The 18,245-nt window shown below is 36.0% G+C and overlaps 1 protein-coding gene and 1 long non-coding RNA gene across 2 annotated transcripts in view; one reads left to right on the top strand and one right to left on the bottom strand.

Annotated features, from left to right (window-relative positions):
- The window catches only part of LOC138134879 (protein O-mannosyl-transferase TMTC1-like), a 185,196-nt gene that overhangs the window by 19,637 nt on the left and 147,314 nt on the right, over positions 1-18,245 (bottom strand). The window contains exons 3-4 of the mRNA XM_069053460.1: positions 15,135-15,312; positions 6,607-6,680 (exon numbers count right to left, since the gene is read on the bottom strand). Coding sequence (XP_068909561.1) covers positions 6,607-6,680; positions 15,135-15,312 — 252 coding nt within the window. The remainder of the gene's footprint in view (positions 1-6,606; positions 6,681-15,134; positions 15,313-18,245) is intronic.
- Positions 16,768-17,773, top strand: LOC138134882 (uncharacterized). The gene is made up of 2 exons (XR_011160834.1): positions 16,768-17,049; positions 17,174-17,773. It is a non-coding gene; the product is annotated as an uncharacterized lncRNA (long non-coding RNA).

The following is an 18,245-nucleotide window of genomic DNA, read 5'->3' as shown; positions in this document are numbered from 1 at the left end:
GTTGAGCTAACAGAACCGTCAAAGCTTTGAACATCTTGTATTAAATTTTATTTTACAATGGAAAATGGTGGATGCGCCGGGTCAACAAAATATGTAAATTTTTGAATAAATTCTCTTGGTATTTATTTATTATTTTCGCTAAACCTTTAATGAAAACAATTGGGGTTTAAAATGTTTCCCCTTTTTTCACTGTGCGCTTTATGGAAATAAATTATACAGTTTGGAAGAAATAAATGATGGGTCGGGTCAAAATTCCGGCGTTAATTTCTCGGTGTAGACTTTTTATTTTTGGCAAAAACCGCCATAATGACTCAATGGGTCCATTTTCGCCGGGTCGAGCCGGGCTCGATTTCACACCCTTTGTATTGACCAATACTTGGTTTATTTTGGCGGCCACAGCCATAATGGCCAGAATGTGGGCGTCCAACTGCCTATTTGATCCACCGCTTCGATATCCGTGTCAGTGCAGTGAATCAACCCCTAGCGGAATACATTCGAAAAGATTAGGGTTATCGGGAAAACAAATATCACTGTTGAAATCGAATTGTCTGAAAAACGAAGGATCTGCAAATGGAACAAATAAGTACTAAAGTGATGATATGTGGGCGCGAGTCTCTTGTCATAGCAGCTGGAGCGTCTTCTTTGCTTTATTTTCTGACACGTTCGCGGATCAAACTCGAAGGTTAATTCCGCGAATTCGTTTTTTCTTTGCCGAATTTATGTATATTTTATTCTATTCGTATGTTGTAAAAGCTGAGATGTGAACATGTAGCAGTTTATGTAATATTCAAGGACGCGGGTGTTCATATTCATTTTGTTGAGTTTATCCGAGCGATTTCCCAGGTGTTCTTGAAGAAAATATCTTACTGGCAAATATAAATAATGTGAACCTTGGGATTGGAAAACTTCGCTCTGTTGTTCTGAATATTTCATTACGTTTCGATTGCACTACGCAGAAATCTTCCAAACTGCTGCATTTGTCTGAAATTATCATTGGGTCGCCCTCTTCCGTTTATTCACATCTCTCCCACATGCTCCACTCAATTCTAATTGTTAAATCTTCGAGAATCCGACACTTTTATCTCCGCCAACTCACACTTTATCACCAATACTAAGTCAGTTATTATCTCAACCTGTCAATAAATTTTTTACAGCCTCGATAAATTTGTTATGTAGAAGTAAACTTTACACTCCATATTTTATTCATTCCGGACGAATTTGACATATGGATTCGTAACAATGGAAAATGAAATATTTTATGATATCCCGTGATACGCTTTATGCCAATGCAATCCTTTATGATGTCAAAAGCGACGTGGTCGAAACGTAAGTCGTAATATTTTTTTATTGTGGGGGGTCAAAGGACATGAATAAAATATAGGGAGAAGTTCTAAGCGAATCCTAATGTTGTCGCTGTTCTGTGATCGCGGCTGTATACGTTTAAGGAGACAATAACGTCGCTGTCAATTCCATTTGTGCAGCCGAATCTTGCACAAAAGAATTATCAAACAGTGGAGATGTAGTTTCGGGCGAAAAAATTAATCGCGTCGGAACGAGTTCGCCCCGAAAACGACTAATTTATACTTTTGGGTCAGCGACAATAAAAAGTCGGACTAAAAATCAAATAAAAACCATATACAGCAAACTTGCCGCCCATATAAAATACCGATAAGTCAAGAATGAGGAATGATAGAGAGGCACGTGAAGAATGGCCGGGTTCTTTAACTTTTTACGTGAAATTGATGGATTACGTGTCATTGGTGTAGGAGCTTTACCCTGTAATACGAAGGGTGTGAATTGCTAACAAGACTGGAGTAGCAACTATTCTGGAGCATTATTAGCATTCGCTGATAAGGACTGACGGGATTACCGCCGAAATACAATTTTCTTCCAGATCCCGCCGAAATTAATTTTTATCAAATGTAATCAAATAATTTGGGACGAGTAGTAATCGCCCCTGAACGGGGTTTATTGATAAAAATATTTTCCAGCTCCCTTTATCCCGTTTTTTTATTTATAGATGTGCCCATCTCTCGAGGGACTGTGATTTCCTTTTCTTGTAGAAGCTATCTCGTCTATATTCAACAAGGTTATTTTGTAGGCGTTCAAGACATTGAATAGTAAGACCGCTGTCAAGTCGTCTTGTGAACGGATTGAGCAGGATTGAATTCGGCCTGGTTAGTGTTTACAAAGTTGCCACCGCCAGATACACGGAATAATAAAACGCCGCCCCATTTTCTACTCCCCCACTCCGATTAATTGCGGATTTTTGAACTTTATGCAAATTCGAATAACGAGTTTTGCGTGTGTGCTCTTTCTTTATTTCCATCGGAACAAATCAAAGAGAATGAGAAATTTAAGCGTCGCCGTACTTTCGCCGGAAGCTCGATAAAATATTAATGGAGGCATGGGTCTTCCAATTTGACGAAAGGGATTCAGTATCAAAAAAAACCTTTTCGTAGATTATCCCCTGAGCAGGGATTTTGATACGGACTCTAACCGATTCAAATTTAAACCAATAAAAGTCTTACTGCGAAAAAATATTTTTGAATTGTTGGCGATTAAAAGTTGCGACCCTTGCGGATTTGGGAATTACGCAAAAATTCGATAAATCAGCGTGTTGGGTGTTTCAGCCAAACAAATTGGATCGCGTTAATTTTTTACTGTTGCACCAGAGATTGATTGTTGGGAAGAAATAATTTATTTGCATAATTCCCACAAGTTGTGAACAATATCCTCAGTCATCAGTGTTGCGCGTGCTGCGATGATTAAACGCCGCTCCTTCGGGAACCATAAATACCTCAATGGCAAACAGGCCGGCAACAATGTTGAATTTTATTTAAATAATTTAATACAAGTGCTTCGAGAAACGCTCGTGCGAAAGAAATAAAATGTCTAGAAACCCGCTGATGTATTAGTTTTTTACAGCCTCTGAGCCTTGCACAGTATAGCGGGGATTGAAACGACGGAATAGAAAATGTTACACGCGTTTTACTGTTTTATGTGGAAACACTGGAAATTGCACTCGGATGTAAGGAATTATTATTAAAGGGGTCCCGCCAGCAGGAACGAGTCGGTCCGAGCTTTCGATAATGGCCAATAAAATAAACAGTCAGCGTTTCGGAATTAATATAATATGTGAAATGATAAAAGGGTAAAAATGTTTATGCAGATCGGGTCGATACAGGGGCACAGACGGCTTAACAATCATACAAACGATCGTTTTAATTGGTGGACCGTGTTCGAAACGGTGGAATTTCGCGAACGAACAAATTTGAATGATTGGCACCGAAAAATAACACGTCTGTATGATTGTGAAAGTCCGGTCGAGTGAGCTTTTGCAGTTGTTTCGAATGAGCGGGCCCGTCAAATCTATGCCCCCCCTCGGGGCCGAAATTAATTAAGCTGTCGATGTGTAGGTACTTGCACAAGCGTATTTTTCAATTAGGATGAAGTTTGGCCGCCAGCTGGTGCCGGATAGCACGGAAGACAAGTCGGTCAAACGGTAAAAAAGCTCCGGACCAGCTTTTGTACCACACATTTGCATTTTCAATTTCCCTACGTCGCGTTAGCGGATGCGTGTCAAAATATGTGAATATAAAGCATAGAGGATGTGAAAATTGCTTTAAGCAGATTCTTTTAGGATCGTATTAAAATTCCGGACAGAGATTTTCGAAATAATTAATTCCCGCACTTTGGCCTCTCGGGACACGCGTTTCCACCCCACGATTTGGAATTTTTACGTGGGACACCCTCCTATTGACACTTGTTAAGTCGTGCTTGTGTCGGCGAGCTGTTGAAATTTTGAGGATTCGTTGTGAAGGAACGCGAGAATAAATATTTCAATCCACACAAAAAATATTTACGTCATTATTAGAGTTGCTTCCCATCTTTAATTTGCAAAGGAATTTGTGTTTTACACAATATTGTTCCCATTTCTGATATGGAATTTGCTCAAATTTGCATTATTTCACAAATTTAAAAATTTTTCCTTCTAGGGAAGTTTTGGTTGTTGTTTAATTTAAATAATCAGGCGATTCAAAATCAAAGAAATTCCTTTTTGAGAGGATTTCCCTTGCCATTCAACGTGGAAACGCTGCAAGCATTCGGGGCACTTTTCCAGATTCTGCATTATTATCGGAAATTTTTGCATTGTAAATCAAAAATGTTATGTAAGTATGTTATCAATACAATAGTACATCTTTAGAATTTAAATAAATAATTAATTTGTCCTAACCTAAACCTTCTAATGCAAAAACTGTGGATTGTGTCTAGAAAAATCTAAATTTAATTAATAATAATAATTAATATTAAATTAGAGCTATGCGGTTTTTTGCCTTCAATTTGTCTAATATTTGTGTATAAAATACAGTTTTTAGATTTGATCTCGCTCAATTGGAAATAGAGATATCATTGTTTTTGATAATACAATTTCCCGGCGCCTCCACCATTTTATGCAATATAAATTTGAAGTTTTCTTAAATAATGATGGAGAGAGAAAGATAATTTTTGGATTGTATCTAGTTCAAACAATGACAGAGCTATCAGGGGTGTTTGCAAAAAAATACCCCAGCGCCTCCACCATTCTTGCATAATATGAAATTTGAAGTTTTCTAAATTAGTGTCAAGGAGTGTTTTGCATTGGATTTGTTATACTTTGCTCTACAAAAAGGGGTTTTTAAATTTTATTAAATTCAGAATGTAACGAAGATATGTCCATTTTTATTAAAATAATTTTTTGGCTCCTCCAACATTTTAACAAAACTAAAATAACTGAAGTTTTCTTAATCAGCGCTACAAATATGTTAATACTGTGTCTTGTACTTAAAATCGCGACTAATTAAATAAAATTGTGGAAATTTTTCACACTTACCTGGCTATTGGTAAGGTACATTTCATAATTTTTTAATAATTTTTCGCTTACAAACAAAGCCAAAAAAAAAAAAATGTAAATTTCAACCAAAAAGTCAAATTCTGATTCTTATACTGACCTACCTAGATTCACTTTCTATAATTATTTGCGAAATCAGCGGAAAAATGACCTGCTACTTGTGCTGTCGTAAATTTAGATGACAATCGAAACTGTCATTTTTATGGTAAAGTTGTAAGTAAGAGCTTCAAAACGGCCGGCTACTAGTGAATGGTCCTCTTGTTGGCAAATTATAGCATTTACGCCATAAATCCCGCGTCTGGTTTGTGTTTAAATAAAAAATTGAACTATTTAGCTAACCAAGTCAAAATTTGTAATTGTAGCACCAGGGTTTGATGCGCTAATAGATACAGATTCATTTAGTGTAAAAACTTTATAGCTAAATTAACAGTTAATTTCAGAAAACTAATAAAACTGTTACGGCCTTATTTATTAACAAAAAAAAATTAAAAAATTCACAAATACATATACATACCTTATCAATAATTAATTAATTAGAAGTCGCGATTTCTCGCGTGCGCGTATACGATGCCCCACCCTGTATAAAACACAGGTGATCAGAATTGATCTAGCTCGAGGAATAACAGAGATGTCATTATTCATATGAAACATTTTCTCGGCACCGCTTCTGCAAAGCATAAATTTGGAATATGTTGCTTTAGATATAGAATACATATAATGTTTTGATGTCTTTTGTAGTAAATAATTGAAAATATTACAAGAAACATTTATTTAGTTCAAGGAATAATTGAGATATAAATAGTTTCACCACGAGAATATTGCGGTGCATCCACCATTTATTCATATTAATACTTTTCTTAATTAAATATTCAGATAAAGATAATAATTTAAGTCATCGAATACAAGTTTTGGGTTTGACCTATTTCAAGCGCAAATAGAAATATTTTCAGTTTTGTTTAAAATTATCGCGGCGCCTCCACCATTTTCTAATACATCAATTTGAAGTTTTCTTAACTAGAGCAAGAGCTAGCATCGTTCAATGTCTTGTTGCATCTGTTTCGTCACAATGAAATCTATAAAACACAGTCAGTTTATCTCTTTCTATTAATTTTTTTGTTTTTAACTGAAATAAAATTTTAGCGAGTGTAATTCCGGCGATGCGAGAGCGCGAGGACTAACAGTTTATAAACAAAGACAAATTTGGGCACGGAGCAATTAAAATGAGAGTCAGTTTGAAAACTTCTTCGCTTCTAAACAAGTAGTAGTTTTAAAAGCGAAAAACCAACAAAACTCCTCTAGTGTTCATGCATGACGTTCGTGCAGCAATTGAAAGCTGTAAAAAGCTCGCAACGAGCACTATCTCTCCGAGATATTGCTCATTGTATCTCCGTTCAACCCGTAACATTTTCCTCGGTTCACAGTGTAAACAGAGAGACACGTCCATGCATGCGGCCTGTGTACAAATCCAAATAATAAACACTTGTTAAACAATGATGCGTTATTATCGAAACGTGAGTGCATTTCCGATCGCAGTTCTGCGGAACGGAATGCAGCACGGTTTTAATTCGGACAAAGGGAAAAAATGTAAAAATCTCTCGTTCAACAAAATCGGAAAATTCTTCCAAATGCAATAAACATTCTTTTTGTGCGACCTCGCCGAGACGTTTCTGTTGAAAGAGAGAGACAAGCAAAGCAATATAGTGAAGTGTTATTACCCGTGATATGCCAGCAGCGATACCAGGAAGAAGACGCAAGCCAAAACGTCTGCTCTGCCCACTATACCCGTCACCTGCAACAACAATAACCACTTAACCTCGAATAGAACAAATCTCTTGAGAACTTTGACACACATTCTCCTCATGCATACCGATGCTATCAAAACTGTCTCAACAACTCCGGTGCACCTGGAATTATTGCTCCCGCAAATCCTGAAAGCTCTGGAACGCAAATCCTCACTTTCGATTTATTTTTCAACATTTTTCTAATCTCGACGACGTAAAGTAAGTGTGATTAGTGTGAAAAAATGTTGAGCAAATATGGACATACCCAAATTATCCGGCGCTCGCGAGCTCCTCAAATATATTTCCCCGCTTTAGCTTTGGCCAATATATTCAAATGATGGGGTTGTAAAATGATGTACTTTACATTCAATCTAGCGAAAAAAGAATCTTGAAATTTGCTGGTACAGCGAATAAAATATGAGCAAGAGCGAAAACGTCGACTTCGTTTTGAATTTATCTTCGGCGAAAGTGTATCAGTGATTGGTCGAATAAGTTGTTTTCTTCGTCTAATTCTTGTACATTTTTAAAACATCTGTTGATGCGATACGTGGCCATCTCGGGGCAATAAAATCGAATTGCCGGCAGAAAGCCTATCTGCTTTATAGAGCCTTTTATAACGTATGTTATTTTTCGAACATTACGTCATTCCGAGCTTCAGGTCTCCAACGACAATATAAGGGATATTCGAAAAGGAAATTTTCTGAAAACTATCTTTTTATGGCTGTACTCCGCCAAAGAAAAGAATATTGACGTATATCTCGTTATTTCAAGATGTTACACGTCTTTATCAGGCATCTGCTAGACGTTCTCCCCACGAAATGGAGGCCATTCAAAGCACAACACTATCGAAATAATGAAAACGACCCTTGGAAATTAACTCGACTTGTGTTAACGCTGGAACAATGAACAACAAAAACGTCGATGCGATTAATAAACGAAAAATAAATATTTCACGGTAAATCGTTGTTGTTGTACGAATTTTTCTTTGGGAAAGTAAATAAGGATAATGCAGTTGTACGTGTGAGCTAATTATGTGTGAAGCTTTGAGTAATTCCGGATAAAAACAAAATTCGCGAAATGCGCGGATTATATCAATCCGGGGGATGAGGGTGATGTTTTATTTTGAAAAAGTGTTATTATTGCGTTATTTCGTCGAACACGCGAACCAGATTCATTTTTTATTCTTTTGTGTATTCTGTGTAGATTTTCGAAGGCGTCGCACTGAATCGACAATGACGGCATTCCTAAAAAGCCTCATTCTTGGCAATCTCTGCAACACGTGGTGCATATTGAATAAATTTTTTCGCGATTGTTTACATTGTTAACTTTTAGATTGAATGCGCTCCGTAAATTGCATCCAGGTTAGCTTTAATATATGTTTGCGCGGAGTTTTATTGTCGCTCGCACTGCGACTGAAATATATTTCGTCTGGCGACGTACCTATAAAATAGAAATCATAGCACGTTAGGACAAACAACTCCATATTTCTCCAGCGCGAATAAATTAGAATGGATGTAGGTGCAAACAGATCGGGCTCGGGAGTGTATTATCGGGGGCGGCGGGATTTAGTCGTGAGGAGTCCGGGTGCGTAACATATTGGGAATTGAGTATGCATATAAGTGGTTCAGATATCGGCCTTTTGAGGTTGAGGTACAGATATATCTTGGCCCTGCTCTAGGCAACATTCTATACAGCCACTCATGTTAGATTTATAGCGCATAAAGCCGCAACATTGAAAGCTCTGCTGACTGCAATATCCCGGTATATTGTGTCGGCTCGAACCGAACCAGTTCGCCCCTTCTTCCAACTTAAATAAGTTACAAGCACACTTGCAGCACTGTATTATATGCGAGATAAGAGTCATGATAAAGAATATTAGAGTTGTGTTTATTTTGCGATGCACATTTTGCTCGGAGGAAGAGACGCTCGCTTTATCGGCGACGACTATTCACATTTTTTTACTCTTAAGTGGCGGAGAAAAGGGGAGGGTTTTTTTGTTTCGGTTTAGAGGGAATGGATTGTACGTGGTAAGCGGTTTTATCTCATTAGATGATTCTCCCAGACTCTCTTTTCTACAGATCGATTTTCAAAGTTGTGTCATCGGCCTACGCAACACCGGCGAGGGACACAAAAAATCACAAAGGACAAACATAAAAAACGATAAACTAGGAAAATCGAATTACCGTTTTCAAAACGGATGGCCTGGCGCAAAATGAATCCATTAATGTTTTTAAATTTATTCGTATGTGTCAAAAAATAAAAAATATTGTGGCGCATCCACTATTTCCCACTGAACTATTAAATGATATCCCACTCCTGTAACTAGCAAGAACTAAATTTTTTTGGAGTTGGACCGTTGGAAGGAATGTTAAATAAAACAGCCCGAAGAGTTTTATATAAATTTTACTTAGAAGAGTTTGTCTTCGAGTCGAGTTTGATTCAAATAAAAACAAAACTAATGCTAGTGGAATTTAATTTAAATTTTTTCGTAGGACGAGACGAGAAAATTAGTAAACAAATAAGCAAGTAATAAATAAAAACTAAATTGACATCGTCACAACCACGCGAATATCTGTCTGTAAATTTCTTTATGGTCTAAAATAAAGGAAAAGTATAATTGTTATTTGTGTATCAAGGCCAAAAAGTGCATGTTTTTCTGGCCGACGTGCAGCTGAGGACAAAAGGCACTTTTTGGGAGAGATGCACATTACATTTTTTAAGCAACCGCACGAACTACAAAGCAAAAGACATCATTAAAAAATTACCATTTTATTTTGTATCTACCTTTTTCGAATAGGAATAGTTATTTACACAATTAGTGGGATAAAAGCAATATTACAGGATTCGAGTGTGAAGATTGCAGATGACGAGGGCGTTAGCCCGAGTTCATCTGTAATCACACGAGTTTCCTGTAATATGCTTTAGCCCACGTGTTATGTACAAAATTTTATCTAAGACCGCCCCGAATTAAAAAAAAAAGGTAAATCTTATTTATTTCCGCCAGTTTCATTACACCACTCAGTGGAATAATGACTTACTTATCCCACTGAGTGGGGTAATGAAGGTCATTTATCCCACTGAGTGGAGTAATGAAATGCGTCCGGTAATGAAGTTCCTTATTCCACTCAAATGAGTGGGATAAGTGTCATTTATCCCACGGGATTAGATAAAATTTATTAATACATACATATTAATCTTTGTATAGTATTAATTATCAGCTTGCAAACAAAACAATTTTTTTTACTATTTGCAATACAATTACTTATTTAAGTACATAATTCATGGTGACAGAACAATTATTGGTTTTGTCGGTTTCGTTGATAACTTACTAAATAGATCAACAGATGGCGCCACGGTCAGCGTCCGAAAAAAGTGCGCAGGAAAAAGAGTTACTTTTCGTCCTCTTGCAAGTATGTAAAATTACTGTTTTCATCAAGAGTGCCTAAAAAAGAATGTTTTCGTTTCATTTAACTATAACTTAAAAACAACGCTTCCTCTTCTGTTTGTTTCAAGAAGGTTACATATTTCGTTGCAATAGATTAAAGAAAAATTAAAAATAAAAAAGACAGACGTTTTTCTTCTAAAATAATTTTCTACTTTTTTCAAGAATTTTCTTAATCAGAAAATGGCACACCAACAGAAAACTTCCATTTGGCCCTGTTCTGATTTTTAGGTTTTGTTTTTGACCATCGCAAAAAATGAACAAGTGGAAAGTTTTTCATGTCAAAATGGTTTTGTAGCCATCAATACTGAAAACTTGAACATTGAAGGTTGGACATTTCATATAGTTACGCCATGACCAACTTCATTAAACTATGTAGGTATGTTATCATGGTTTAATGAAGTTGGTCATGGTTACACTTCCTTCCATTATTTCTTGTTGTTGGTGTGCGACTTTCTTGCAGAATCGTCTGCGACTCGTGCTTATTTTCACAACAACCAAACACTCTTAAGCTCTGAAAACTTTTCGGAAACCCATTAAGGTGATTACGCAGGGTGTCTCAGCTAAGATTTTCGAGCCTAATATCTCGGTTATGTGCCAACGGATTTTTATGAAAGTTAAAATGCAGATATTTTAGACCGTGAAGGTTCAATAAGTAATAATAAAATTACCTCAAGTTAAAAAATATAATTTTAACACATGTTTCCTTTATCGAAAATTATGCGCAATTATTATTAGATTGTTAAACATTAAATCATTTGTTTGATTCAACGAAAAGATTAGATTTTGTCGTTAAAAATATAATGTAAAATTTGAAGATATTTAAGCAGTTATCTTTTGAAACAATTGATGATTAATTGCCAAGCAACATTTTGTACACCCTTTAAAGCCTGTCAAAATTGGGCGCGTTTTATTAGAAACGTCAAATTGTGAAAATTTATTGAAAATACTCTAAAAATAGACTACAGCGGCAGAAATTTCAATATTGTTGAAAAAGGAAAAAAAAATTGCCGATGGGGAGTGTCGTAAGAACTTCAATGACACAGTTCGTTTTCTCGTGGAACACTATACAAAGGTAGGCTTTACAAAATGTAAGGTTAAGAGAGTCGTCAATTTATTTGAAGACACAGGAAGCGTACGTGAACTAAATTACCTTGCTAAAATATCCCGATCGTGTTTTAGTCCTTTATGAAAGAATTAAAGCATCCAGTAATATAAATTACGTCCAAATGTTGTTTTTAACTTTGTAAGTGTTTGTAAGGTTAGCAAGATAAACGTCAAATATGTCACCAGCGCTTCTGCGAAAAGGGATGACCAAAATTCTGCAAAATTGCGCGTTTGTTTCATACGCGTCTACGTTTTTGCATTTGCAGCCACGTTTAACACAGTTTTTTTCTTTTTCTTGCAAACCAGACGTCTTTCAAGGACGAGTTTCTCCTTACAGCATTTTTTTTTTGACGATCAATTTTTTGATGTAAATCTTAAGTGATTCAACATTTTAAAAAGGCATGTAAAAATTACGTTTTTAAGACTTGGGTGATTGCATTAATGGGATTTTATTCTTCACCGTCTAAAATATCTGGATTTTAAATTTCACAAAAATCCGCTGGAAAATAACTGAGTTATTAGGCTCGAAAATCTTAGCTGAGACACCCTGTATTTATTATATTATTTCTAGTTTTCGTTATCACTTTTGCTTTACATCTAAGAAGAGTTTAACATACATAATACATATTAAATAATTTTCCCAGGGCATGTTCTCTGATCATCTCAATTTGAAGTTAGTTAACATAAAACTTGTTAATTAAATTTTTACTCCTTTTCTAAGTTTCCTTATGGGAAAATTTTCTAGGAATGACAAGACATTTTATTAGCGAATAATAGTTATTTGTACAACTAGTTATGAAAGTCATACTTTTTTTCACGAATTTGCAGCTTGATTAAAGAGGGCGTAGCCCGAGTTAATCAAGCAAATAAGTGAAAAAAAGAGACTTTCGAAACGTATTGTACACACTATTTTTTTGCATATCGATGTAAGTTGAGAAATTTGGGCTAAAAGGATTTATGAAAAATTACAACAACAAAATAATAATAATCTCCAAGGAGATGGAATAAAATGATGCAAAAAAGTACTACTTTCACTACGATTTTTCGTGTAAAAAAGTGCAACTTTCACTACGATTTTGCGTGTAAAAAAAGTGCCACTTTCATTACGATATGCAAAAAGTTTATTTTGTAATAGTTTCAGAGTATTTAGGCTCTCTCTTTGCATTTATCTTGATTGCGGTTTATAAAATAAAAATACAAGTATGTATATCGAAAATTTAACGTGTCTGTCGATATATTTAAGGAAAGTGCTTAATGATTATTATTTATAATACATTGATTTAGTTGTTAGCGCTTGTTAATGTTCCTACCAACACTAGTACATAATTTATTTGATAATTGTCTTATGTTTATTCAGCATTTACTGAATATTTAAATGGATATACGAGTTGATTAAATCTAACAAAACAAATACTGCAGTATCGATACGAATTAAATATGTAAACAATACCCCTTCAATTAATTAAATGAAAATGAAATCCATAAAACATGATATCAGAATATGTTTATATTGCCACACCAAATTAAATAGTACAGTTTTGGAAAAACTCTGTTGCTGGAGCTGACAACACGATGCCCTGAAATATATGTTTATGCGAATATCTGCAAGGGTTTAATTAAATTTGTGAAAGGTTTTACGGCAAAAGACGACAAGGTTTCCATAAAAGTGAAATTTTGCGTAATTAAAAAAGTTAATTTCCGAAAAGTGACTGAAAAATTATCAGTTCGTTGAAACACTCTTGTTAAAAATGTTTCAGATTTTATGTAACCGGATCGGATGGCAGTTCACTAATAAACTGCTGCCGGAGCAGTAGTTTAAGTTAATTTGATGTCGTCGTAAATTTTTACTTTCTTCCGGTGACTACCCTTAAATCGCCACATGAGGTGCAAAATTACATTCTGTCCTGTACGGCTGAGATTTCCTCCCCGATAATTTTTTCCAACACTACTTTTGATCCGGTAATTCATCTCGAACGTAATTTGGCCACTTGGACTCATCATTCCTTCAATATTTGTTTTGCTCCAGCACGTGCATCCTTTCAGTCAGTCGCCGCAGATTTGTGAAACAAATTTTGTTTGCTTTTGATTAATTGTTTGTTGATTTTCTATTAATATGTTCGTCCTTTGAATAAACACATGAAAGCACAGATTTCTCTGGTCTGTTTAACAACCCGCCCGAACTCAATACCCTATCTAGCAGGCGAAACTTTGAGTTTACGCTCACCACATTTGTATAATTCCTTTAGGGGCTGGTTCACATCAAAACAAACAATCTACAAAACAAATCAAGCATGTGTTTTTTGCGGTGGGCGCACTTAATCCGGGCCCCGGACCGGATTCTTAACGCGTTTAATGTGAAGGGCTCGCTCTATTTGTATTGCCTCGAGTTTGTCCAAAATAAGCAATTACCTAAAGGTAGGGTACACAAAGCGTCCTGTAATTAATAATCGCACCTTGTGGTGTCTACATGTAAAATGAAGCGTCCCAAATTGAAATTTGTAAAATGCCCCCATATTGTTTCTCCTAATAGATTATCCAACCCTTGTTAACACAGCCCCCATAGGTTCTGCAGTTTATTATATAGTAATATATTCCAGAGAGAGTTTGCTTTTGTGAGAATTTTGAACATGCCCCGGCATAGTTTCGTTTGCCGGCCGAGCCGGGTCTATTACAATCAAACTAATTAACCACCGATACTCGATCAATCGTTTAATCAAGACTCAAAAGCTTAATAAAAAAATCACAAAACTCCACCAACTTTCCCTTGTTAATTAAGACGACCACCGACATTTTGCCACAATTTTGATTTTAATTATTCACCCCAGAATCGTCAGTAGGCCGAAAGATATTACTTTAATTTAGTTCATGTAAATTAGGCCCCGAATTCTCCGATGTCATCCGAGCCCATGACTTTTTTAAATCAAATTACATTTTATATTAGGAAATGGCACTCCCTAATCCTTGCCCAAATTGGAAACGCCACCAATCGCGACACACCTTATCACTAGTTGGTCAATGTTTGTCCTTTTGCAAAATCCTCCAGTTGCTCACCGGAACACGAAGCAGTTCCGCAAAACTGATCTAATCTGTTTTGTATCGAGTTCAAGACGTTTTACGCGAAACTGTGCAAAGCAATTAATTTGGTTGGTCTGAAATTTGTAAATGGAATTTTTCGGTTCACGTGGTAATTAAAATTGTGCACAAGCTAAATACTTCGTATGCAAACCGGTAAAAGTTTTATTTATCCGGGGGAGAATTCATCCGGCACGATTTATTATCCAGGTGCATTTTGTGCCCGGAAACTGCCGATGCAGATTTCCTTTTTTACGGCGGCAACGTAAAACAAGCCAAGTAAATTGCAAAATAAATTGAATTAAACGTCCCTTTTTATTATTAGCCGTGTAGTATAAAACCAATCACTGAAACCAATCGTAGCGTTTTCGAATCTGATTATCCTTGAACGGTTGGGCTATATATCAAGCAGGATAATGTGGTGGGCTTTATTGTAATCTCGGTATTGATGCTCCACTCAACTCCCTGAATACATTGTACCAAGTTCATTGGTGTGATGTACGTCCCTAGTACAGAATCATGTAAATTGCGTGTTAAATAAAGGACATTTATAACATCTGGCTCTAATAATTTCCGGATTAGTTGTGTGTGTGTTGTCGGTTTTATTATGCGGCCATAACCTTCAGGATTACTGTGTAGTAGTAGTAACGCGCGAGATTCGCAGATCTGGCGCGAAAGCTCGCCAGAAATTAGAGCTTTGGCTATAAAAAAGACAAACGATTATTTTCCCAGGACAAAAATTTCATTCAGGACACTTTTAATCCGGGCCGAGCCGAGAAACCAATACGACCGATAGGCATTTACGAGGCAATAAGTTAAGAAATAGAGAAATAAAACTGACCGCCTCCGTGTGGATGGGGTGGGCGGCGAACAAGAGGCCGGCGAGGGTCGCGAACGGGGGTTTCAAGCCGGCGATGCTCAGGCACACCCTGGTGAACAATATGCAGGCGGCCGCGTGCAGCAGGATGTTGGTGGCGTGAAACCACACCGGCTGCAGTCCGAAGCACAAGTAGTTCGCCCTGAAAAAAGACAAATGCATTAACTAACACTGCTGTTTGCAGGAATTCGCAGTAAAAAGTCATGCCCGGCAGTAATGAATTTTATGGCGCGTTCGATTAACTGGAAGGATCTCGGAAGGAACTAGAATTTAAATAGGGCATCGATTGGGGTTTTTTTTCAGAATGCTGACTAGTATCGTCGAAGACCGAACCAAATATCTATTACATTTCATTAGTTTGGCGCTTTATTGATCTCGATAAAATCTCGTACGGACTCCGAAGCTGGTTATGGTTGGATGGCAATAAGCACTAGTTATTGGTACATCGGAATTGGTTGCGCGGTTAGTTCACGGTCGAGGATGAGTATTATTATCTCGTGGGAACAGTGAACGAGGGGTCAGGAAGTCATAGTTAATAGCTACTGTGTTAGAATTACATGGATTGTTAATAGATCCTCGAGAGCCAGACGTGGGATGGGATAATTGTTATTGCTCAAGATCAAACATCCCGTTTTCGACAGATTCTTTTTGTAATAAAAAATGCGGAAATGGTGGATGCATAAAAAAGAATTACATCGTATCCAGGTCAGATAATGCACATTTCGGTTTAATTAAGACCAGAGAAAAAATTCAGTAAAATGAAATTAGTTAGAATTAATTGAGTAATTAAAATAAATGGTGATTGTCTGTAAAGTTTTTGCATCGAAATTCTCCTCTAAACATATTTCAAAGACATAAATTAATTAGCGCAAATTTAATAACATTATTAAATTAAATTCGGGTCAATGTTCCGCTTCTTGGACCAGATGCTCCGATTAAGTAAACATCCCTAAAACCATTCTCTTAAGAGTGGCGCTTTAGTAGAAGTTTAATGATTAGTTTGTAGGTTTAATTAATAATATTTGTTGTTAGGTTAATTATTGGAAAGTTAGTATAAATTGCAACTGGAACAATAAACGTAGAGCGCTGATAATGAAATGTGTTGTGTATAAATTTTGCATCAACGTATACACATATATTTAATTATTTCCCACTAACAAAACTAAGTCTTGTTGGAATCAAAATCAAAACCCACTTACTCCTGAGGCATGAGGTTTTGTATCAAAATACATTTTTGTTTGAATACAAAGCGAGAACAATATTAAAAGTTTAATAGTTCTTTACATTACAAATGCGGTAGGCTACATTTTACAGTGCAAGGTTTTTAGATTGAAACACGACCGCGCAACGGGAGTGTTTTAACAAAAACCGAGCGATGTAAAATGCCTACCGCATTAGTAATGTATTAATCTTTTTGGCCGACAACTGGTTTTTTCAAATTTGAAATTTGTTGTAACCAATAATTTTGAAAAATCTGTCAAAGACTGACATTTGATTAATAAAATACCAGAAAGTTATCTATTATACCGATAACTGCTTACGATTTATACCACAAGATGGCACCATCAGAATTCACAATTCAAGGCCATCTGAATCAAAAAGCTACGCTTATAAGGCCGTTTCAATTTTCGATTTTACCATATAAACTTTGTTTCTGTGACATTTCGGGCGGCAGAACCTTTTTGCGCTCCATCTACCGATTTCGAACGCAATTGATTGAGACTTTTTCCACTTTTTCTTTGAGGTTAAGTGCTTAAAACGTCAATTAAAACATGAATGCAATAAAATATCTAAGATCCGAGCTTTTTTTGGACACATTCTGGGCTAGCAAAATACTAATAAATTAGAATTGCAAAAAACCATGAAATCATAACACAAGGTAGGTTAGAACAATTTATAACTTTAACATTTTTCTGCAAAGGAGTTTGTTCTGGATTGCACATTTCTTCTTTAATAAATCTGTTTTTTCTTGACAAATATGTATTATCTAAAACTGGTTTCAGCGTTGCAGTTATTATCAGCTCGCAGATCTGATTTTTATGTACCAGACAAGATGAAAGTATTGGATTTTCTAGCAAATGAGGGCCCATTATCTCAACCATTTGGTGGAATATACTGCCCAGAAATACTATTTACTTGAATTGATTTGGATGTCATTGGAACAGTTGGATTGATGAAAGACTCTACAGGATTTTGGGGTACAGGAATTTCAACCGGAGTTTCAGTGGGAAAAGCCTAAAAAACAAAAACACTAATAAGATGATAGTAATTAATACCTGGAGGTTCCTGATTAGGACTTTGAAAAGTAATAAGTAATTAATCGAAAAATGAGAAGAGGAAGCTCATTTTGTTTTCTCATATGTCGTGGTTGACTTCGCTTCTATGTATATTTCATGTAGCAATAAACACCACAAGTCTTTTTTAATTATAGATACTTACAAAAATAGAAGGACAAGGAACAGGATCTTTACATAAGCGTCGTCTTTTGGGGGTTGTAATGTAATTATAGAGACTTGTTGAAAATGCTGCTCACAAATTTCTGAGTAATCCGTAATTTTTGTAGTCTTTTATATTACAAATACAAATTAAAAGGTTGTGCTTATCATTGTCTCCATAAATTTGTTTACCGCAAAATGTTTCAAAAGCTTCGAACCATTTTTGTCTTTGTTTCATATTGCTGCGAATTTCAAATAAGCGAACATCTTTTGCCCCACAAATGAAACACGCTTTTACCATTTCATGTAAAATAGAAGGGTAATATTTTAAATTGCCGCCAATATTGTAGCTTTGATTCGTTGATAGGCCACCGAGGGCGCGCAATAAGGTTCTGTCTTCTTTTGTTTTATGGCCACTCTGCAGAAACAATTATTATGTACATTGAAACGGCCTTATAAGCGTAGCTTTTTGATTCAGATGGCCTTGTCACAATTTTTCAGAAGAAAACAATTAAATTATGTTCATTTTCGAAAACTGAACGGATCAATGGTAGCTTGGTAGCGGTATCTTGTCTTAGTATAAATGGACTTTATTTATGATAAACTAACAGTTTTTTGGAGGTCTCTGAAAGCTTAAAAT

This window comes from Tenebrio molitor, chromosome 7 (genome assembly GCF_963966145.1).
Source record: "Tenebrio molitor chromosome 7, icTenMoli1.1, whole genome shotgun sequence".
Classification (NCBI taxonomy): Eukaryota; Metazoa; Arthropoda; class Insecta; order Coleoptera; family Tenebrionidae; genus Tenebrio; species Tenebrio molitor.
The sequence above is the reverse complement of the archived record's forward strand: the minus strand, read 5'-3'. Positions and strand labels throughout refer to the sequence as shown.